This window comes from Colias eurytheme, chromosome 27, assembly GCF_061535395.1.
Source record: "Colias eurytheme isolate Ceu_HAF_F1 chromosome 27, ilColEury1 Martin Lab GWU primary, whole genome shotgun sequence".
NCBI classification, from domain to species: Eukaryota; Metazoa; Arthropoda; class Insecta; order Lepidoptera; family Pieridae; genus Colias; species Colias eurytheme.
The window spans coordinates 2,034,427-2,059,812 of NC_143006.1; the positions used below are offsets into that span (position 1 = coordinate 2,034,427).

The 25,386-nt window shown below is 35.4% G+C and overlaps 1 protein-coding gene across 1 annotated transcript; it reads left to right on the plus strand.

Moving 5' to 3' along the window:
* Positions 1–1,487: 1,487 nt before the first annotated feature.
* Positions 1,488–25,091, plus strand: LOC149896783 (thioredoxin-related transmembrane protein 1-like). The gene is made up of 7 exons (XM_090117170.1): positions 1,488–1,670; positions 13,555–13,722; positions 14,939–15,113; positions 15,569–15,670; positions 16,782–16,892; positions 18,902–18,979; positions 23,996–25,091. Exons 1-7 carry the CDS (start codon positions 1,492–1,494, stop codon positions 24,092–24,094), a joined length of 912 nt encoding a protein of 303 aa, XP_089973296.1. The 5' UTR covers positions 1,488–1,491; the 3' UTR covers positions 24,095–25,091.
* Positions 25,092–25,386: the final 295 nt, after the last annotated feature.

Genomic DNA, 25,386 nt, shown 5'->3' on the forward strand with positions numbered 1-25,386 from the left:
AACGCAAATGTAATGTAGGTATTCAATAATTGATATTCACATCAAAAACTTAGGTCTATTATACCTTTAAGCAGTAATAAAATCAAATTTCTATGTCAACGCAATTAGAAGATACAGCCGTAAATGTAGTCTAATAAAAACGTACTGGAAATAGTTCAAATTAAAAGCAAATTAAACGAAATACATTTATTTGAAAATGAACAGCAAAATGACGGTAGAAATAAATGGGCAAAGGGTCCGCGATAATGTGCGCGCGAGTAGCAGACGAAAATGGACGACTCCGCCGCTCGTTCGTTCTTATAAAGGCGCGCCGCACCTCGGTGAGGAAGGCGCGGGGGGTGGCCTTCCGGATTTTACTCCAACACCGCCTCTCCTGACGGGGCAGGGTCCTCGCTGCCTTCAGTGGCAGCTGCAGCTCGTGTGGAAGGGCCAGCTTCGCAGTCTTCAGCGTTATGATGTGCATCGTAACCTGGAATATACAAAAAAACCGACATTGAAAAAAAAAATACTTAAACCAATGCAAATGAGGAAAGCTGAACCGGAAAACCGAACCGTGTAACAAACTTTACACAAACATTAACATTTAATATTAAAAAAACATTTCACGATTTTGGGGAAAATTTTACCCTGTACTGGTATCCCTAATGTTAATCACATGATTATACCATAAATTTGAAACTACGTAAAAACAAATGGCGTCCTGAACAACAAGAACACTTCGTAATTTAGTCGGATAACACAAAAAAATGTTTACGTCTATTTCGATGAAAATATTATATATTTGTAGATAATTTCACATTAGAGTTAATGAAAATGTATCAACTATATCCAGTTCTATAAAACAATATACTTCAAATAAGTTTACTTACGTGTGAAAGGTAATATTTGGTAATCTTCGTTCCGGCCGATTTTTACAACCAATCACACTACAACGCACCATATTTTCACTTAAAGTCGGATTAAAACAGATCACTGTCAACGTTTATTAAACTTTGAAGTCACTTAACAGCGAGAAAAAACAGAAAACTAGCAAAACAATGGACTGTAGCCGCTTGTTTGGGACAAACTGCCTTTGTCCCCAACAAAAGAAATCGCATAACATGAGAGAAACAAAAAACAATGTTTCTGTCTCTCTTGCACTTAGCTTTATAGTCATAAGTGTATTTCTCTCACGCATTCCTTGTCATTTTAGTGCCTCCTCTATGGTTCATTCTCACTCTACGATTAAAATCCTTACCACTAGAGCCATCTTTAGTTGATTTCTGCGAAACATTGTATTACATTAGTGACATCTATTATAGGTACGCAAATTATCAACGAATAGTTAACTCAGAAAACAATTTTTAAGATTGTTCTAATTTTTAGTAATTTAATTCAAATAATCTTTTAATATTCTTCTAATTCTTTAATTTCAGTAATAATGATAATAATTTTATTTTTTAGATGTCAACACAGCGATCTATAACTTTTTTTCTGTTATTGATCCTGGCAATGTCAGTATTAAAGGAAAAATCAGACATGGCGCGCGTAGGAAATATTTCTCTAGTGTTAAGTTTTCTTCTTTCCTCATCACTAATTCTGTGCTATTTCACAAATCCCACTAGTGCAAATATTGAGCTAGATGAAGACAATTGGCGGCAGATCCTTGAAGGGGAATGGCTGGTAGAATTGTAAGTATTTTTTTAAATCACTAGATGGACCGGCGCATTGCCGAATCCAAACGTGTCAAATCTTTAATTAGTCTTTGTTTTCCGCAGTTACGTCAGGATATGAGAAAAACATATATCGATTTAATTGTAATCCTTTAAAATAATTTCTCAAATCTATTTTTCCTATTCTTTGCTTTATAGGTGTTTTTGTAGAAGTCATAGCTAGGGTTCAATAAACTCCATGCAAGGTCAATATAGAGGTCCGTACCGTTGTTTTACCGTGACGAATTTGCATTTTCATATAATTCTACACAGCCTACATTAAATAATAATAGAACTATCAATATATCTTCTCTAAAAACATTAATAAAAATGCAATAAAAATGTGATTGTCACTGAGTAATAGTATTCACATAAGAAAGGTGTAGGCTGCATTAAGTGCAGCCTGTTGCTTGAGTTTGTTATTTAGGCTTCTAAAAACCTACACGTTTTGATTTACATGGCAAAATCATGAGTCATAAATTTTCATCATGTAATAACTACCAAGACAAAAATAAAAATAAAATGGCATTTGGTTTCCTGATCTTGTTTTATCCTAATGTAAGCTTTGTTTGAATTTCAATTAGCTTGCAAAACAGGAGTTGATATACCTAAACGTAATTTAAAATCAATGAGCTATTCCTATTAGAATTTTATTTTTTTAAGAACAAATATATTTAATTTGTTATGAGTCGGAGCGCCACATGTAAGTTTTGAGTTTCGAATTGTAACAATATTTTTGCTAGAGAAGTGTGGCATAAACCTAGATTTATAACTTGAATAATAAATATCTTAATTGTTGCTAAATTAAAAAAAGGAATGAAAGGAAAGGAGGATATCAAGTTTTGCTTCACTGATTTACTTTCTTTATGTGCAAATATTCCTAGCTGTTCTTTGTGGTTTTACGTACATTGCTCTGCTCCTATTGCTCAAAGCATGATGATATTTAAACGATAGCCTCTCCTCGATAATTGAGCTATCCAACACGGAAATAATTCAAATTGTAAAGGTCCTGATATTTGCATGTTTAAACAAACAAACTCCCAAGCTTTTAATAATAGCAATCAAACACAGGGTAACACAGTTACAGTGCGATTCAAACTTAATTGTGGCTTGGAACATTGTACTATCCGATGCGCAGAATTTTTTTTTAGATATTAGCGGGACATTAAGGGACCGTTGCGCACCCACACTCGCACCTACACCTAATTTTCGAACCCCCATTAAGTATGAATCGAACTGTACAATAGGTCTTATATATCAAGAATGATATTTTGACCAATATGTGGCTTGTTATTTTGTAAATTTGTAATTCACAGTTCTTTACTTATTGAAGTAAAAACTAAAATATAAACAAACATAGGTATGCTAAAAATTGAGAACCTTTCTTGGAAATGTCACTTAAAAAAGAGGTAGTAAGATACATAATAATTGCATAAATTAGCAAGTTGTGTGTATATTAACACTAGTGTTATGTATCAATTTACATAATTTTTCATACATTTTGAATATATGAATGGTATGAATATTATCACTCATTATTAAATTAGTAATTGTAAGTGACAAAGGCTGTTTTGTTTCGTAAGAAGATTCCCTTTTTCTAAATATTATAGCATTCCATGCAAAGCTTTGCTTTACTATGCTTAATGTGAAAGCTGGTACCCATATTTTCCCTGTTATCATCACTTAAGGTATCAATTTTTGAAAAAAGGCATACTTTTGAACTGAAATCTTCACTAATCTGAAGAGAAATCTTTTCAGTTTACCAATGGTTTAGCAATTTCAGCGTTACAGGCAGGCTTATACTAGCTGTGTTCCGCTCCTGTTTTTTTTTTTTTATGTATTAGCGGGCAAACGAGCTGGCGCGTCACCGGATTAATGCGATGATTGGCGCCGCCCATAATCACCCACAAGACCTGTATGGTTGCAGGTGTGTTGCCGGCCTTTTAGGGAAGAGTACGCTCTCTTTTTGAAGTACCCTAAGTCGTATCTTTCCGGAAATGCTGAGCTCGGGAGGTCGTTCCACAGAGGAGTGGTGCGTGGAAGAAAGTTCCTCCTAAATCGCACGGTGGAAGAGCGCCAAGTGTCCAGATGTTGAGGGTGATATTTCAACGTGTGGCGAGCAGTTCTATGGTGAAATTCAGCAGCCGGTATTGTTCCGAACAGTTCGTCAGAGCATTCGCCGTGGTAGATGCGGTAAAATACGCAGAGAGATGCAACATCTCTACGGAGAGCCAAAGAGTCCAGCCGATCAGTAATACGAGGGTCGTCCACTAATCGAGTAGCTCGTCGCTGGATTCGGTCAAAAGGAAGGAGCTGATACTTGGGTGCTCCGGCCCAGAGATGGGAACAGTATTCCATGTGCGGCCTGACTTGAGCCTTGTAAAGTTGTAGGCGTTGGCCGGGTGTGAAATACTGTCCCGCTCTACAGAGCACACCAAGTTTTTGGGAGGCTAGCTTAGCTTTTCCTTCCAGATGACAACGAAACTGGACATCATTCGATATTTCGACTCCAAGTATACTAATGCTGGCTGAGACTCTGGTGGGAATGCCCTGAAAAACTGGAGACACGACGAAGGGAGTTTTTTTGGTGGTAAACGCGCAAACTTGTGTCTTTTTTGGGTTGAACTCAACAAGGTTATGTTTACCCCAATTGGAGATCTCCTCAAGAGAGTTCTCAATTTGAGACACAAGTTCGTTCCGGTGCTCAGTAACGGTATCCCGAGAAATATTGCATCGGCCGGTATACTGAGCGTCAACAGTGCTGTCGTCTGCATAGCAATGAATGCCACTAGATAGTAGCATGTCATTGATATGCAGAAGAAACAAAGTTGGAGAAAGAACGCAGCCTTGTGGGACCCCAGCATTCACAGGCTTGGATTCGGAGCACGAACCGTCGACAACGACTTTGATACTCCGCTCTGTGAGGAAACTGGTGACCCACTGACACAATTTCTCGGAAATCCTATATGATGGTAGCTTTGATAGGAGTGCCTTGTGCCAAACCCGGTCAAAGGCTTTCGCTATGTCCAGACTAACTGCTAAAGCTTCACCCTTGCTCTCAATAGCAGTCGCCCATTTGTGAGTCAAGAGCGCCAAAAGATCGCCAGCTGAGCGACCTTTACGGAAACCGTATTGGCAATCGCTAATCAGCTGGCGCTCCTCTAGAAACTCAAGAAGCTGGCGATTGATAATTGATTCCATTACCTTTGAGAGCAGAGAGGTGATAGCAATAGGTCTATAATTGGACGGGTCTGAGCGATCGCCTTTTTTGGGAATGGGATGTACTAAAGAGGTTTTCCAGGAGCTTGGGACTATGCCTGAAGAGTACGAGTACCGAAAGAGACGCGTTAAAACTGGAGTCAGTTCAGGGGCACACATCTTTAACACAATGGGGGGAATACCGTCGGGACCACATGACTTATTCACATTTAGAGAAAGAAGGGCTTTACGTACAGCTTTTTGCGTGAAACGTATTTCCGGCATAGAGCATGTAGAGTGCGGTATGTGCGGCGGTAATTTACCTTTATCCTCTAATGTGGAATTTTCTGCAAAAAGAGAGCCCAGAAGATCGGCTTTCTCTTTTGCAGTGTGTGCCAACCGGTCATTTCCCATGTGTAAAGATGGAAAAGATGGGCGACAGAAATTGCCTTGAACGGCTTTGGCGAGAGCCCAAAAAGCTTTTGTTCCAGAAGGAAGGTGGGCTAGTTTATCACCTAGTTTGGCAATATACTCCGACTTCGCTTTTGCAATTGCTCTTTTGAATGACCTTGAGGCAGAGTTCAACTTCTTTTTGAGGGTACTGGAATTTGTGTCTCTAGCCGCTAATCCTGTAACCCAGGCCTGGTAGCATTCCTGTTTCCAGCGAGCAGCCGCTTTACAGGAACCACCAAACCAGGGCTTTGATTTGCCACCGATGGGCACCTTAGAGCTAGGAACAAAGAGTTCCATGCCCTGCAGCAAGACATCAGTGACAGATTCTGCACAAGCGCTAGGATCATTTTCTGAGAAGCAAACCCTGCCCCAGGGATACGAAGAAAAGAATGTGCGCATCCCATCCCAGTCTGCTGACTTGAAGTGCCATAAGTGACGAGAACTCGCACAAGGGCGGTGATAGAACGTTATTGGCACTTCACACCGCACTAGGCAATGGTCTGACGAGCCGATGGGTGCATCGACACTAACCTGATAGCCTTCAGGGTGGGAAGTCAGCATAAGGTCTAACAGGGAAGGCAAATGATCCTTCACATCGGGCACTCTTGTAGGTGAGGGCACCAATTGTGTCAAACCATAGGCAATGGCGAGCTCATAAAAAGATCTCCCTGCATGGTCGGTTGTACGAGAATTCAGCCAATCTGTGTGGTGGGCATTGAAATCGCCCAGTATCACGACTTCAGCAGAGGGGATCTCACGGAGTATGTGATCTGTCACGGATTCGATGTGCTCCACAAGTTTGTTTGTCTCCGTGTTACCACTGTGGGACCTATAAAGGCACGCATAGATGCGCGGGTGGTCGTCGCAATCTATACGCAGCCAGAAGATTGAAAGGTCCTTGACTTCAAGGTTCCCAAGGCGACGAAAACACAAGTCCTGACGGATGTACGCGCATACACCGGCACGCGGCAGGAACTTATGTTCCAGACTGTAGCCGGGGTAGTGAAGATACGAGGTATCGAGTGGGGAGGAGATTTGTGTTTCCGTTAAGAAGAACATCGCCGGCTTCGTGGATTCCAGGTGATAGTGAATGGAATTTATGTTCGAGTGCAGACCCCTGACGTTACAGAAATCCACCTGTAGTGTGGAGAGGGGTGTGGAAAGGCGATTCTTCTTATTGGCCCGGGAAGAGGATTTGAGCGAAATTTTGCCCACCCCAGAATACGCTGGGCAGCCTGAACCAGAGAGCTCAGGGAGGGATTCTCCTGCACAATCTGTGCTGGTACCCTCCTGGGGTATAATATATCTATTTAATTTCGCTGCCATAGTTATTTAAGGGGGGGGGGGGGGAGAGATGGGCGATAAGATCCTGTTGATCTTAGCAAGATGATATATAGCCTGTAGCCTTCCTAGATAAATGGGTTATTTAACACCAAGAGAATTTTTCAAATCAGATCAGTAGGTCCCGAGATAAGCGTGTTCAAACAAACAAACAAACAAACTCTTCATCTTTATAATATTAGTATAGATATGTATAAAAAATTTCCAACATCTTAATATATTAGTACAAGCTTTTTCCCCCAGCTTCGCCCACAAAGTCAAATTAAAACTTGCATAATTTCTGTTCCAGTGGCATTTTTGGGATAAAAACTATCCTTATTGTTAATCCAATTTACCCTGTGTGTGCCAAATTTTATTTTAGGTTTTAGGTTCAGCAGTTTTTGAGTAACAGACAAACACAAAAACTTTCACATTTATAATATTAAGAGGATTAATGAAAAAAAAATTCTCTAAATTTCTAAAGCTGAAAGGAAAAGCTCTAATAGACCTATGATGATAAAAGTAAAATAGGAGCATGGATCACTGGACCTTTAACACAATTAAATGGTCAATTGACCATAACCATTCCTTGAATATTTACTAGTTTGTATGCATTTTAAACCTTTGCATAGTGTCAAATACTACAAGCGGACCGCCTCCTTGGTACAGTGGTTAACGCGTGAGCGTAGCACCGAGGGCTCCTGGGATTGATTCCTGTGGAGACGAAAAAAAAATATTTCTTGGTCTGGCATGACACAGAAGGCTGATCACCTACTTGTCCTTAAAGAAAATCAATCAGTGAAACAGATGTATGCATAATGCATCTGCCCCTTACCCCACTGGGGGACACGGGACATAACTTTTTTTTCTCTTAAATACTACAATCTCTTAAATACTCATTATCAATAATTCAACAAAGTTTAACATTCCTCGGCAATAAGCAAGCATATTCCTTATCAAGCATAAACAATGATTTAACTGTCTCATACCTATATTAAGTTGACACTGGTTAATCAATGTTTAAAAATAAACATGTAAATAATTCTTTGTTTACAAATATTTCATAAACATGGGCGATTAATTGGATGAATACCTTTGCTTATGATTTAATGGTTTTTTTGCAACTTTACAATACAACTTTGCAGAAAAAATTCAATCTAATGATGGGAGCTATTTTAGTATATTTTAAATAATAGTGTGTATGTTTAGATGTATTAGAATATTTCAGTATTTCTAAGTTTTTTAGTAGAAAGAGTGAAATTCATTTATGGATTTCATTCATTCTTTAATGCAAAGAATTTACTGATTTATCTAACAGCAAAATAGCAAGCCGTAAGAGAACAAATAATTTCATTTCAAGTCCATTTTTACTTTTAAATTCAAATTCCAGTCAAATGATCTCTCCTATCTCTATAACAGACTATAGCAATGATGTAATATTCATATTCATACATTATGATTCAGATCAAATTAACATCCATCAGTGATTGCATGCTGAGTATTGATTGCATGAAAGTGATATGACCTATATTGCAGAATGAAATATTATAAATGTTATACTACTAGTCTAGTTAGTATTGTATTGGATTATTTGATACAAAGCTTGTTTGTAATCTATACATATAATAAAATCGTAGGAAAGTCAAAACTGTACATTGAATATTTTTTTAAAAGAATACTTGATCCATGATCTATAATCGATATAGAAGCCAAAAATATAGTTTTTAGAATTTTTGTCTGTTTGTCGGTTTGTCTGTTTGTCTGTTTGTCTGTATGTATTTCCGGGCTAATCTCAGAAAGTACTGCATAGATTTACTTCAAATTTTGCATGAATATTCCTAAGAGGTCGGGTGAGGATAGTTTAAACATATTATCATGATATCACCTTCGCGGGAGGAGCTGTGAACCTTTATTTTTCTTACATATTCCGTGTACTACGACAGCGTACAATCTAAAGACTCATGTTTAAATGTTGGTTTCGAGTAAGCCATGCTATTATCTAGCTTTACAAAATAAAAACTATGTCATTTACGTAATTTGGGCAGAGAAACAGTTTAATGAATTTAGTAGTATAAAGACAAATTTGAAACAGCGCCATCTATGAGATTTCGTAAAAATCAAATCAATTTACATGTTATCACTACTGAACAACTGTTGAAAATTAATAATTTAAATATAATCATGTTATTTATTTAACTCTTTAACCCATATCTTCCCTTCCCTATAAGGTGCGCTTATATTTCGTGTGAATATACTACATTTTTAAAAGTGAGGGTAGATGTTTATTATTTTAAGTCAAACTAGACATCTAATATTGATTGTGTTCATTGGTTACATTTTTAATCTTCGTGTTTTATAAATTTATAAAGAATAGAAAAAATTCGATCACGAGGCGGGACTCGAACCCACATAATTTCGTGATCGAATGTTTCTATTCTTTATAAATTTATTATTTATAAATTTATATTTATAAAGCATTTGAATAAATAAATAAAATTAAAATAAATGTCATAAAACCAAAAATATCAAATTCAATCTTCGTGTTTTGTGAATTTTTCACCATGCGTTCCCACAAAAGGTAAGTTGTTACTTTTATAGGTATTTATTTTTATAATGATAGCAATTCATGTTTTTTATTGGTTTTATAATGGTTTTATATTACACTTTTAGAATGAAATAATAAAATGATGAATTCTTTTTGACTTTTACAAGATTTTGAGGTGCGTTGGGAACAGTAGTTTGTTGATAAAATTTTATTTGTAAGTAGTTTTTTTTATTGATTTACAATTATTAACGTTTGATTTTTTATTTACAGATTCAATGTTCATAAAATTATATCGCCTTTGGAAGACTATTTCTGCTGACAATTTTACAACACCACTTGAAAATTGATGATTTGATGATGAAGATAGTGGCAGCAAGGATTAAGTGGAAATTAGTAATCATCCGCTTCGTCAATTTTTGACTGAAGTTAATGTCCAACGTATGGTTCAATCATTGGAAGTATCTCGGGTAATTTTGGAGGATATTTTTCAGGAAGGAGAGGAGGGGCAGCCAACCACATATCAAACTACTACGTTTTAGTACCGAAAAAAATGTTATTGCCAAATGAAACATAAATTTTTCACTCACAACTGTACAAGTTATGATTTTTATTCTGACTTTGCTGTTATCTGATTATAATATTTATCGTTATGGCTATCGAGGTACCGACCGTACTGGGATGAGAGTACATGATATTATACCTACTCATCATCCAGGATTGCTTAGAGCATTTTCACACTGAAAAAGATGTTTTCTTTGAATCGTAGTTGCTTCATTTATTTATTTTTAATCATTTTACATAATATGTTTTATATTTGCCCATTTTCATTATATTTTATAAATAAAATGGAACCAACATAACTTTGTTGTGTAGGTATCATTTCTCTATTAATAATCCGTAGGCATATTTTCCGAGCACCCCATTTAAGGTGCGGTCCTGAAATTATAAAAAGTTAATGTATACTTTTGCCTAATATAAGCTCAAGATCATTTTTAGATAAAAATAACAAAAAGAACTTATTTATTAAAATTTAGTAGATAAAAGAAATTATGTTACGATTTTATAAGAAAACACAGTATATTTATTAGGCGGCGGTGATCTCTTCCAGGCAAAAGATATTCATCAGCTCAATAAAATTGAATAGTTGTTGTTAGTTATTCTTTAAATTCACTGATTGTAATGAGCATTTCCGCATGCAAGTTGTATCGTAGTTTAGATATATCATAGTTTTGACACATTACAGTTCCAACAAAACCCTCAAATTTTTGAGCAGAGTTGAGCAAGATAATTTAAAAAATGTGCTGTGTTAAGTATTATAGAAAAGGTTAGTTCGTTGATAATTATCATTTCTTCATCATTTACATGGGTGTTGTTAAATGTTAGTAAAAATAAACTTTGACTGTTAATACTTTTGTTCAGTATTTACCTGTATGATTATTGCTTGGTAATTAATATGTATATTTTCATGTCGTATAGCTAATTATAAACATAAGTGTGATGTGAAACTAGCTGGATTTATTTTTACACACTCACAGCCATATATTTTATATTAAAATAGTGTAAATCATAATATTTTTTCACAATTAAAAATATTTCCTTTTTTCTGATGGTGTTGGCATCGAATTAAACCGCGCTGACGTTTCGTTCACTAAAAGTGATGTTATGAGGACCGAATATGTAGCCGCCTCAACTTACGGAAACGAGAGTAACCTGCGTTGTCTGTTAGTTATTGTATAGTCGAATTTAACGTTACATGGAAATTGGAATCTAAATATATTATGTATACTTAGGTATATTAAATCTGTACATGAAATATATTTCCTAAATAACTATCACGGGGTGATTAGGGATCGACACTGATGCCAAAGAAGCAAACAGTAAAATTTTTGTCCGTATAACCGGTATAGAAACAAAAACTACTCGACGGATTTAAACGAAACTTGGTACAATTATTTTTCATATTCCTGAGCAGAGCAGTAACTCCATTTTTAAGCTTTCGTCGCGTGTGCAACCTTAATGGTTAAAGCTACACAGAAATCATGTATGAAAGAAATGTTCTCCTTATTATATAAAAAATATCTCCCGACATCATAAATGTCTATCTTTTATGGTTGACTCACAATAACACGTGTAACTTCCGATAGCTTAGGAGTTCGAAGCTTTCTGATTATATTTGTCTATAACACTCTCAGTCCGTTTTAACTCAATTTTTATTTTCATGCATCAGTGCCACCTAAAAAATCTTTAACTCGAAATTCGAGCAAAGCTAAGAAAATGAGAAATAAGAGTTCTCAAGAATCGTTAGAGGTATACTCTAGGCCGAAAACAACACGTGTTATGCCGAGAACCTGAAACCGCTTCACAACGAGAATTGCGGCTCACAGCTGACCGCGAACGGCATGTACTATCCCGTGAGACCGAAACCTTCACTGAGAGGGTATAACGTCTCACAGCTGATCACGGCCGTCACATTTTATCTCGAGAATCTGAAACTTTTACTCAATATGAAGACCGTTTGACAAATGATAGGGTGCACCATAATATTATTCGATCTCTTGAAGATGAACATGAGCATAAGCAATGACTAGAGTAGGGACGCGAATATTACAATTAATTGAGACAAAAACGATTATTAAGTTTGTTTAATGAAAGATTAAGAATTGAAACTATTCGGTCTCTGGAAACGGACGAATAGCGAGAGGCCCCTCTTACTGCAGACAGATTTCGCATAGTCTTAATGACTTAGAGGTAAACATAGAAGATCAATCTACGAATTCGGTGGTGGGGTCCGACAAATATAAAAGTGGGTTTTCTTATAACCTCACAATTGATTACAGATCATCTTCTGTATAGGCGATATTAACGTAGTATGTTATTTTTGTAATGCTTTAAAGTGGAGTAAGGAGTCGGCTTTCGTTTGAAGATACACCGGAACCTTTGAAATCACTACTTTTAGAGGAACATGACGTGCAATCTAAACAGTTCTTAGACAATATTCGCTCTTATAGTAGTGCGTAGACGGACGTCTATCGGCACTCAGGAACTCCCTGGGCGTGTATAACGCCCAGGCCACAGTATTACAATTTTTCCTACAGCAGGGCGACGAATGTATTTTCGCATAGCAAAGGAGGGGAACTCGCGGGGGGTCAAGTGACGCGGGCCACGTACCATTAACATGCTTAGTTTGTGGTACCGAGCGCGAAAGAAAGTCATCGTGTTTTTGTTTTGTTACTATGTAAACTAACGTAATTTAATACTTAGGTACATATTCTATAACGGTGCGCTCAAACTGTTAATCTACATTTAATTTAGATTATTATTTGAAATACTAAGTAATGTAGAATTTAAATCACATTCCTTCATGTTTTCCTCAGATTTTCAATTTTCTCCGATTTTAAGATTTTCAGAGTGTTCAATTTTAATGTAGTTAAATTTTATAAGAGACAATTAAGAACATTCAAAAATAAAGTGTCACGTATTTTTTTTAAACGACGAATGACCTAAAACGACGTAATCGCGGACGAAGTCGCGGGCAACAGCTAGTGAATACAATATAATTGATAACATGATTTATTTTATTTTTATGATAATTATTCTAATTGTAAATACATACTACAATAGAAAGGTGTTTATTTTGTGGGAATACGATTTTTTTTTTAATCTTTTTTATTAAGGGATTTTTGTCCTAAAGGACGATGACAATCCCATTGTACCTTGTACGCACGTATTTAACACTTAACAAACTATATTTTAAATTTAAAGTTGAATAGCATTCTAGCTGCATCAGTGTGGTGCAGCTAGAATGCTATGATATGCACCAACATTCATTAAATTTATTTTAATATTTGTCAACAAGTCTTTTCTTTTAACATCATTCCGAACACACTCCATGAGGAAGTGTGAATACGAATTTGTTGATTCAAATAAACTTGTTTTAAATGTGATTCATCAGTACATATAAATTTTATACAGTTTTTTCTTAGAAAAACAAACCAAAATATTGTTTTGGATAATACCTGTCCTACCATAGAATGTTGTATTTCCAGGTTCTAGTCCAGACTCGTTTTAATCATTTAAATCGGCAGTACTAAACAGCGTTTATCTTATACTAGCTGCGCTCCGCGGTTTCACCCGTGTGCATCCGCTCCTGTTGGCCTTAGCGTGATGATTATATCCTCGCTTGATAAATGGGCTATCTTTTTTATGTTGTAACTTTCATTTTACGCTTTTAGCAATTCTTCCTTTATCTGTACTATAAGACGTTCCTTCGAATAAAAATTACACAGTTAATAGAAAAATTTGTACACTTCAACAATATAAATTGATAAATAATAATGAAATTACCAGCTACGCGCCATGGTGCCCAGCGTGCAATGCGTTAGCGCCCGCGTGGAAGGACCTAGCGAACCGCGCGAAGACCAAGAAGCTGGACATGCGGGCCGCGGCCGTGGACGTGACCAAATCGCCCGGCTTGAGCGGTAGATTCGTGGTCACAGCGCTGCCCACTATCTTCCAGTGAGTTTTTGTTCAAATTCAAATTTAAATCATTTATTTGTAAAAATTGTGGTAATACAAAAGATCACACAATTTCAATAAAATAGTCCACACAATTCGCCAAACAATTGGCATACAAATTTTTCACAATTACATTACATCTTATATATAAAATTCTCGTGTCACAATGTTAGTCTGCATACTCCTCCGAAACGGGTGGACCGATTCTCATGAAATTTTCTGTGCATATCGGGTAAGTCTGAGAATCGGCCAACATCTATTTTTCATATGTACCACGGGCGAAGCCGGGGCGGACCGCTACTATTATATAAATATACATACATTAAATAATATTAAAATTAACACGTTTTTATTGTTTTAATTCTGTTGATATTTCTTGGTAAATTTTCGTACTTAAATTGTAAATTAAAACTTTGGGAATTAAATTTTTATAGAATATAGTGGATAAATCAGTTAAAGAGTTTTTTTTTAAATCATCCATTATATGGTGAAAGTAACAGTCAGTATTGCAGTTTACTACACTTTACTCCGCCTGTACTGTGTTCTACTCTCTAATAAGATACCACACTACTACCACTACACTACTCTTCAACTATTTATTTTACAACCTTCTACTTCGCTATATTCTACTTTATACTATACTGGCATTCCGCTCGCGGCTTCACCCGCGTCAAAGAAAAACCCGCATAGTTCCCGTTCCGTGGGATTTCCGAGAAAAACCTATCCTATGTGTTAATCCAAGTTACCTTCTATAGGTGTGCTAAATTTTATTGTAATCGGTTCAGTAGTATTTGCGTGAAAGAGTAACAAACACACACATACCTCACAAATTTTCGCATTTATAATGTAGTAGGAAGTAGGACTTCAATTATATTGTGTTGATGATACCATTATCATATTAAGCATTCAATTTTGTTTTTACTGCGAATAAATTATATTGACGACGCGGTTGGCGCAGTGGTAAAGTAACTGCCTACTGAGCCGACAGTCCCGGGTTCGATCCCCGGTCAGGGCAAATATTTGTGTGATGAACTCAATTATTTGTTCTTGGGTCTGGGTGTTATCTATATATATGTATTTATTAAATATTATATTTATCGTCGCCTAGTACCCACAACACAAGCCTTAATTGAGCTTACTGTGGGACTAGGTCGATTTGTGTAATAATGTCCTATAATATTTATTTATTTATTTATTTAATGAATTTTCACTCCAGTGTAAAGGACGGCGAGTTCCGTCAGTACAAGGGGCCGCGCGACGCGGACTCTATGCTCGAGTACGTGCAGGAGGCTCGCTGGCGCAAGGCCGACGCGCTGCCCGCGTGGAAGGCGCCGCATTCCCTGCAGATGGGTGTAGTTGCGCACTTCTTTAAGCTCAGCCAGGCGTTGAGGGTGAGTGGGGTGCGGGGTGAGTGAGTGGGGTGGTGGTAGCTAACTCAGTCAGGTACTGTGGGTTGGAAGTAGCTAACTCACTCAGCCAGGCATTAAGGGTGAGTGGGCTGTGGGTAACTCAGTGAGTGGGGTGGTGTCGCCAACTCACTCAGTCAGGCGCTGTGGTTGAGTGAAATTTCAACGCCGTGCCCGGATGAGTTAGGGTTAAGCATGAATAACTTCATACAAAAAGTATACAATCATGTTCGATCGTGCCCCGGCCAAGACACCTACGGGGCACGGCCTGGTTGCGAAAATTGATCATATTATGTTGAAACGTTCTTGCTCGAAGGGCATTAGTTTATGTTTTCAAGCGATATTGTTTGAGACAACCAGGGGGGAGGGGGTCAAAAAAAGTTAATTTTAGTTTGACGTATTTTATGAACGGCCCCCTAATAAACGGTTAAACATTACAGAGTGTGCACAACATGCTGATGGAGACATACGGTCTGCCAACGTGGGGATCGTATTTGATCTTCGCCATTGCAACTATATTTATTGGAGCCCTGTTGGGTTTGGTAAGTTTTTTTTTAAATTTATTTTGGGTTTTTGTATGGATTTTATTGAGTAAAAAGGAAAATTAAGGGTCTAAAATTGAATATTCTGTTTGTAGAATCTTTTAGTTAGTAGTAGAAAGTTAATTTTATTGACTTAACTTAAAGATTAACTGGAACAATTGAAATGTAATACAAATACATAAAAAGTATCCATAATCCATATGTTTTGTAAATAATATAAATTTTTATTAACACACTTATGTTATTTTCACCTGTATGTTTGTTTGTAACTGAGTCCTTTCAACTCAATATTGACTCATTTTAAATGGTCAGATTTAATACAAACTTTGTACACTTAACAAGGATCGGTGACAATACAATAATTTCATTATAAAAAACATGGGATCAGTTCTTTAGAACATTTTTTCTTTGAGATGATAAAAAACTGTATTAAATTATACTAATGTTACATGTTAATGGAACTGCATTTTAGAATATATTATTCGATGATAAAATTTAACTCATTTATGTATTAAAACCGGTCGAGAATTATATAAAATTGTGTATTCAAAATGAAATAAAAGTAGTGATGTTAGACATTTTATAATCAAATACAATATTTTTTGTTTTATATTTTATACATCACTGTTGCGTTATATAATTAAGTTATACATTAATAATTTGTTTTTATGTCAAGACTATAATTATTATTTATTTATTACTTTAATGCACACACAGACGAAACACAAATAAGAGAAAGAACATAAAATAAGAGCAAAACATGTACAAAACAGCAATTATCACTAGGTGCTTAGGTAGCGATCTTTTCTAAGCTACAATAATATTATGTATTGCGCAGCACATGTACACATAGATATAAATGATATTAATCCCTCTTGTCTGCATTGTAATCAAATTTTTTATGTGTGGTTCAATAAATTAGTAAAGGGCGTTTTTTCACCAGAGATGTAAGAAGATGCGTAGCGAGAGATATGTTTGTAAAAAACCAATACTATCATTTCAAACGCTAAATATGTATAGCGATATGATTGGTTCTTTAAAAGCATATCCCTCGACCTTTATACACCGTAATATGTAATTAATAATTAACACTTAAATATATTATTTTCAGATGCTCGTGTGCATAATAGACCTATTATACCCGCCTCGTCGCTCCGACAAGGTGCACGTGTCCCGCGCTGAGGCCGAGAAACGCAAGCGGAACGATAACAAGTCGGACGATGTGAGTTGGTTGTGCTCAGTAGTGAGTTAGTTGTTACCAGTAGTGAGTTGGTTTTGCTCAGTAGTGAGTTGGTTGTGCTCAGCAGTGAGTTAGTTGTGCTCAGCAGTGAGTTGGTTGTGCTTAGTCGTGAGTTGGTTGTTATCAGTCGTGAGTTGGTTGTGCTCAGTAGTGAGTTGGTTGTGACTTGTGCTCAGCAGTGACTTGGTAGTGAGTTGGTTGTGCTCAGCAGTGAGTTGGTTGTGCTCAGGAGTGAGTTGGTTGTGCTCAGTGAGTTGGTTGTTATCAGTAGTGAGTTGGTTGTGTTCAGTAGTTGCACATTGACCTGCTGTACTTGTCCGTGTCGCTTAGTCAAGGTGGGGTCCCGCGCTGAGGCCGAGATAGCGAAACGATAACAAGACGGACGATGTGAGTTGAAAATGAAAAAAATAAATTGAAAAATTTTTAAAATAATACAGTTTATATATTTGGGGAAACTGAAGCCTGTGTTAGTTCAGTGTTACAGTCTTTAGAATCTCCTCACAATTTTAGTAGATTGGTTGCCTTTTCCTACTTCAATAAAAGTGGGTTCTGTTCAGCAGTAAGTTGGTTGGGCTCAATAGTGAGTTGATTGTGTTCAGTAGTGAGTTGGTTGTGTTCAATAGTGAGTTGATTGTTATCAGTAGTGAGTTGGTTGTGTTCAGTAGTTGCACATAGACCTACTGTGTGTGTGAGTTGATTATGAGATATGAGTTTGTTATTATAAGTATTGAGTTTGTTGTAATATGAAGTGATTGGGTTGTTATAAGCAGTGAGTTGGTTTTTATAAGAAGTGGGACAGTGTGGAATGGAGTGAGATAGTTGTAGTTGTTTTTGAGTTGATTTTGTTTAATTGTGAAAGGAGGATGGCCACATATGACCTGAATGCGAACATTAATCATCGGTGTATCAAAAAATAGTAATTTATACGTGCTTTTACTAACGGGGTCTAACTTTTTTTTCGGGCCGGGAAAATGTTATGTATTATTAATAAATAAACTCAAATTCATAACATTGTTTGAACGCATCCAAACGTCTTTCATTTTTACCTGTGTCATGCGTTTCGTTTTCACAGCGCAGCGGGAGTTAATTAGCGATTACGTTTAAAAAAATACTAGAATAATAATATATATTTCTTTGTTTTATTTCACCTATCATATTTAATAGCAAAAACAGTAAGAAAGATATAATTTATAGATTTAAAAAATATTTTTTGCCATAAATACATTTAATAATATACCTAAAATATGTAAAACGGAACGTATTTTTTACCGGCATAATAGACACAAAGGTTAGATGACACATGACATGACTGACGCGTAGCTGAAAAACATGATTTTGTTTATTATTTGTCACTACAGTGTTGTATTGGCTTATATAACAATCAAATAAATAACATAGGCTACGTCGTCCACCCTTAGAATTTAGTTATGGCTGCAGGTATAACTCTAAACCATATTCATTATATGCGTAGCCATAACCTCAAAAATGGCAAATTATGTAAAAATTCTAAGCTCCACCACTTTCAAATAATATAATATATGCAATGTGGGATTGCTAAGGGTGATTAGGCGAACCATTTAAGCCCTATATTAATCATGGTCGCGACATTTCATAGTCAGGTCTTGGTATGTATGGGCAGTGGCCGATGTCCTTTGTTTTTTTTTAAATATGAGTGCTATAAAAAGAGAGAACTAAATTCAAATTCAAATTGCTTTATTTGCAGAATGTAGAATTACAAAGATGTTTGTAGATACAGATAATATAGATCCTTAAACATTCTGCTCGTAGTTGAGCGTGCAAATATACATCTTATAAACTACATTAAATACAATATTATATCCCACAACACTTATAGAGATCCCAATACAGTAGAAAAACAAATATATTAATTTATGTCCAGATCCATTGATTTTAAATTACTATTTTTGATTTGTCAAGGCACTTATATCATAGAATTGCTACTACTAATTCAATTATTTATAATTTTATAGGAGCTGATAAACGACGACATTGTGGATGACGCTGATAACGCAAATGACAGCGACGCTGAGAAGAACTCACCCAGTGATGTGAGTATACATCTTAATATACAGGGTTACAGGTTAAGTCGACCTATTCCTGTTAAGAGCGTGTAGTAGGGGTCAAAACAAACTGATTTGATCTTATAATACCATATCCAAAAGTTAGCCGTTGAAGAGTTATTGCAATTTTAATTTTTTTCTTGAAAATGCCACTTTATCTTCGCATTTAGCGTTTAATTTTTTATTTTACTTATTTGGTCTCGGTTTTTTTGAGTTTTTATGTAAAGGTTGAGTTAAACAATAATTCTCAGCAATAAAAATCCATATCGCTGCAAACAATTCAAAGAAATGGCTTTTAAACTAAAAATAATAACATTGACGTAATTAAGTTAACTCGTTTTAAACAAAGATATTGAAAAAAATCTCTATGAAAATGTGTCTGCAGATGTTTTTAAAAACATGTGCATGTTCTTAGCTATGTAAAAAGGTATGATAACCTCAGGTAGCATTCGTAGATTCCAAGAAATCGGGGATAAACTTGGTATGGGGAAATAATTCTTAGAATAGCTCATTAACATCGGTCTAGTTATTATCTGCCTATGCGAACAATAAAGGATTGTGCCGCGTGATTATGATGTCTCACTCACACGCTGCAACTATCTCGCTTCCACCTACTGGAGAGAGCGAGCAAGGTGATGGACGAAGCTGTATGGGGCGAAGGATGCCGCTTTGTATTTTTTAGTCTGCTTATGTGATTCGTCCGTAGTAGATGCGATTTCTGTGCTCCTCTGTGTATTGACAACGCGACTTGGCTTTCTTTTTGGACTGATTTTCTTCCGATTCTGTGACCGTGGCTCGAAACTGGACTTTGATTTTTGCTTGCGATTTGAATTTTCAAGATGAGTTCGTATACTAACGAAGAATATGCTGACATTTTGATGTGTTACGGGTTTTGTCAAGGTGTATCTGCACATGCTCGTGCGGAATACATGACCCGCTATCCTGACCGTCGTGCACCAGATGTTAGTGTCTTCGAAGGGACCTATCGTCGCCTTAGAGAAACTGGTTCGATTCTAAGACGACGAACAGACGTCGGTCGGCCATCTGTCCGGGATGAGGAAGACGAAGAGGAAAATGAAATTAAGCGATTTTTTCGAATGGATCCCACGACATCAACAAACATTGTTGCCCGAGAACTTGGTCTGTCTCAGTGGAAAGTATGGTTCACAATGAACACTTCAGGATATTACCCATATCACTACACGCCCGTGCACGTGATGGAAGAAGGAGATCCTTTAAGAAGACTAGATTTTTGTAGATTCATGTTGAATGCGGATCTGGAAAACCCCTCGTTTTTCAAAAAAATTTTATGGACAGATGAGTCCAAATTTGATCAAGACGGTATCACAAACTACCATAACGCTCACTATTGGGCTCCGAAAGCACGTGGCAATCCTAACAAGAAGATTCCAAAAAAATCACAAAGACGATTCAGTCTTAATGTGTGGATGGGGATAATTTCAAATAAATTAATTGGACCATACTTCCTTCCGGACAACCTAAATGGTGAAAATTATGAGACCTTTCTGCGCCAACATTTAAGCGACCTACTTGAAGACATACCCCTGACTTTGTTAAGAGACATGTGGTTCCAACATGATGGCTGCCCTGCACATTACAGAAGAAGTGTTAGAGAATGGTTAGACATCAACTATCCAAACAGATGGATCGGAAGAGGTGGGCCCATACCATGGCCGGCTAGAAGTCCAGACCTAACCCCCATGGACTTTTACGTATGGGGGCATATGAAGAGTCTGGTGTACAATGAGCCGAACCCGATTCCATCTGTTGATATTTTACGACAAAAAATTATCGATGCAGCCAATAAGATGAGGAACCAATTAACAACTGGGGTAGTCAAGAGTTCTCTGCGGAAAAGGTTTCGAATATGTGTTCGCAATAGAGGAAGACATGTTGAGCAGGAACTGTAAAGTTTTTAAGAAAAATAAATTATGACAAAATTTATTCTGATGTTGTACTTTACTAACACTGTCCCATGTTTATCCCCGATTTCTTGGAATCTACGAATGCTACCTGAGGTTATCATACCTTTTTACATAGCTAAGAACATGCACATGTTTTTAAAAATATCTGCAGACACATTTTCATAGAGATTTTTTTCAATATCTTTGTTTAAAACGAGTTAACTTAATTACGTTTATGTTATTATTTTTAGTTTAAAAGCCATTTCTTTGGGTTTGACGCACTTGGTGCACTTCTCAACTTGTACACCATGCTCAAATGGTGAACTTAGCAACTTGTACACTTCTCAAATGGTACACTTCGCGACTGGTACACGTCTCAAATGGTGCACTTCGCAAATGGTGCACTTTTTAAGATTAGTTGAGATTTGGAAAAATTGTGTAGAAATGAAAGAATTTTTAGTTTTGGATGTTTAATTTTTATAATTATGTCAACACAATAATAATAATTAAACTATACAGAATCACCTTAAACACTATAACATTTTGGGTCATTTTTATTTTTTCAAAAATAAAAATGTGACTCGGATATAATAAAAATAATATAATTATGTCAAAAAAAAGTAGATTTTGATCGAAAATATAAAAAACTATTACGTAAATTAGAAGACAGAAGTATTGCGGTGGAACATTTCATGAAGAAGATCACGTTTCTCCAATTATTCAAGTAATTTAATTAATAGCTATTTACTTAATGATTAAATAGTAACAATTACTAAGTTTTACTTATTATTACTTTTACTAATTTGTTTTTAAGAAACAGGTTATGATTTAATTTAAAGCTTTTATTTAATTAGTAATAGTTAAAAGTTAAATAATTATATTACAAAGGTTATTGATATAATATGATATTATATCATATCTTTATTATGATATTTTTTTACTGTAAATCTACTTTTTTTTGACATAATTAACTATATTATTTTTATTATATCCGAGGCACATTTTTATTTTTGAAAAAATAAAAATGATCCAAAATGTTATAGTGTTTAAGGTGATTCTGTATAGTTTAATTATTATTATTGTGTTGACATAATTATAAAAATTAAACATCCAAAACTAAAAATTCTTTCATTTCTACACAATTTTTCCAAATCTCAACTAATCTTAAAAAGTGCACCATTTGCGAAGTGCACCATTTGAGACGTGTACCAGTCGCGAAGTGTACCATTTGAGAAGTGTACAAGTTGCTAAGTTCACCATTTGAGCATGGTGTACAAGTTGAGAAGTGCACCAAGTGCGTCAAACCCATTTCTTTGAATTGTTTGCAGCGATATGGATTTTTATTGCTGAGAATTATTGTTTAACTCAACCTTTACATAAAAACTCAAAAAAACCGAGACCAAATAAGTAAAATAAAAAATTAAACGCTAAATGCGAAGATAAAGTGGCATTTTCAAGAAAAAAATTAAAATTGCAATAACTCTTCAACGGCTAACTTTTGGATATGGTATTATAAGATCAAATCAGTTTGTTTTGACCCCTACTACACGCTCTTAACAGGAATAGGTCGACTTAACCTGTAACCCTGTATATAATAATAAATAAATAAATATTTCAGGACAATTTTCACACACGGCACGATCTAATCCCATACTAAGCTTCCACTTGTGTTATGGAAACCAGATGGCTGATTAACATACATATATAATTTTTAATTAAATACTTATATAGATAATAAACACCCAGACAGAGCAAACATCTATGTTCATCACACAAATATTTGCCCCGGGTGGGAATCGAACCCACGACCTCTAGCTTGGAAGGCAGGGCCACTACCAACCAAGCCAACCGGTCAGTCATATAAATCTCGTGTCACAATGTTTGTCCTCAATGGACTCCTAAACCACTTAACCGATTATAATAAAATTCGCACACCATGTGCAGTTCGATCCAACTTGAGAGATAGGATAGTTAAAACATGTAGGTACCACGGGCGAAGCCGGGGCCGACCGCTAGTTTGTTTTATATATTAAGAGAATAAGAAATACTTTCTTTTTTATTATACTTAATTAACTAGCTTCGCCCCGCGGTTTTACCCGCGTGGCTCCGCTCCTGTTGGTCTAAGCGAGATGATATATAGCCTATAGCCTTCCTCGATAAATGGGCTATCTAACAGAGAAAGAATTTTTCAAATCGGACCAGTAGTTCCTGATATTAGCGTGTATAGACAATAGAATTATATTTGTTTTTAATTTTAAACAATGTAGAATTTAATGGAATGCTAATTATTATTTTTCTGATGGATAGCAGACCTTCCGGTGTAATAACTATAATAATATGCTATTAATTTTACCAATTGAGTTGAATTTTGTTGATAATGTAAAGAAATGTTATTCTTGTATGTACTTAAAAATAAGCTACTAATTATAGTTTTTAAATTTTTTTGTTCGGATAGTTATCTTAATTTTCATATTTAAACAAATATTTTAACGTGAAAGATACGAAAGGAACAATGAGTTACTTATTTATAATTTATAAATGTAGCAGAAGAGTTTAAAATTATATATTTAGGAATTAAAAAAACATCGATTACAAGGAGGTATTTTTACATTGCTCCTTTGCCAATTTTTTTTTTGTCAGAATTTTTTATAAAGCACTGGCTTCGCCCGCGTGGTGTTTTGATAAAAGGTAGCCTATGTTCTTTCTCAGGGTCTAAAGATTGTCTGTTCCAAATTTCATCAAAATCAGTTGAGAGGTTTAAGCGGGAAAGCGTAACAGACAGAGTTACTTTCGCATTTATAATAGCTTTCCGCCGGCGGCTCCGGCCGCGGTTTCAAAGAAAAACTCGCATAGTTCCCGTTCCCGTGGAATTTCCGGGATAAAACCTATCCTATATTACTCGTGGATAATGTAGCTTTCGAATGGTGAAAGAATTTTTAAAATCGGTCCAGTTGTTTATGAATCTATTCATTACAATCAAACAAACAAACAAAGTTTTCCTCTTTATAATATTAGTGTAGAAGTAGGGATTTTGAAAGCTATCAAACTAAATACTAAATCATACATTTACTAATTTCAGACATCCGACGACGACAAAGCTAAAGACAAGGGCGAAGGCGAGGGGGCGAAGGCCGACAAACCGGAGACACGCAAACGGAGGCCTAGGAAAGCTGACTAAATAATAAATAAATAATAATATATACGTATGACCTAATTCTGTAAATTATAGGTCCCAAACTGAGCACTAATGTAAAATTTTATCGTTATAATAAAATATAAATACTAAATCGAAATAAATGGCTTTTTATATTACTTTAAATGGTTTGCATCTTTCAAATATAACATCTGTTTTAAATAAAGATGATTCGTTGAATTTGAGTCTAAAATATGTTTGCAAGGTATGAGTTGTTCTTTGAATGGTGTTTTTTCGTGTTAAATAAGTTAGATTTGTACCATTATTTATCTTTTTGAGTTCTTTAAACTATGATAATGTGAGCTCAATACCGCATTTATTAACGTTTTAATTATATATCCATGTAAATGTAATCAGAAATATTAAGTTTTCATTAAATTTAAAAGTATTGAAACTTTGAGTGTTGTGTGCATTTGATTGTTTTACACTGCACCAAGTGTTAGTGTAAGTTGCACTTTAGTATTATTTAAAGTACTGATTTTTTTAATTTTTATACACGTTAAAATTATGAGAACATATACTGTTTTTTTTTCGGTTGGTATTGTTAAAAATTTCGATTGAATTATGAACAATTTTTTTTTTGTGTAAAATTTTTGAGAAGTACGAAATCAAACAAAATTACTAATAATATGGTGTAGAATACTCACAATGTAGAAATTAACGTCGATATTATAAACATTCCCAAAGTAATCGATTTGAAAACACGTAAATTGTACTTATTGTTTTTAAGATCAAAGTTACACCGCTTTTATGATATACGTATGTAATACTAATTTTGTTGATACAACATTTTTTTACTATAATTTTGGCGGGAAGCAAAAATTTTAAAATTAATTTACCATTTTATAGTTTTTCTTGTCTTATTTTATTATTTTTGCGTCTCGCATTAAAATTAAATTGCCTTGTACAAAGACTTACGATTGTATAAAGAGTTGCAACTAATAACCTAGTGACTTGCTAATAAATTGTATTTATAAATAAATGGCGTTTTATTTTCCCTGCACTCCTCTCCTGTACCTATACAGTATACATATAAGAAGTATTTAAGAAAAGAAAATTCACTTAAGTTGCTAAATCTATAAGACTAGCTATTCTTATCCCGGACCTTAAATTCGCAGGAATACGCAAAACCCGAAAGCGTAGAACAACGCAGAATCACACAAAACTTTATCGTCAATAATATTAACAAATTATATTATAATTCAGAGGCTTATTGTTACGCTATAAAGAATACAGCTGAACCGATTCTGATAGGATCTGCGATTAAATGCAATTGT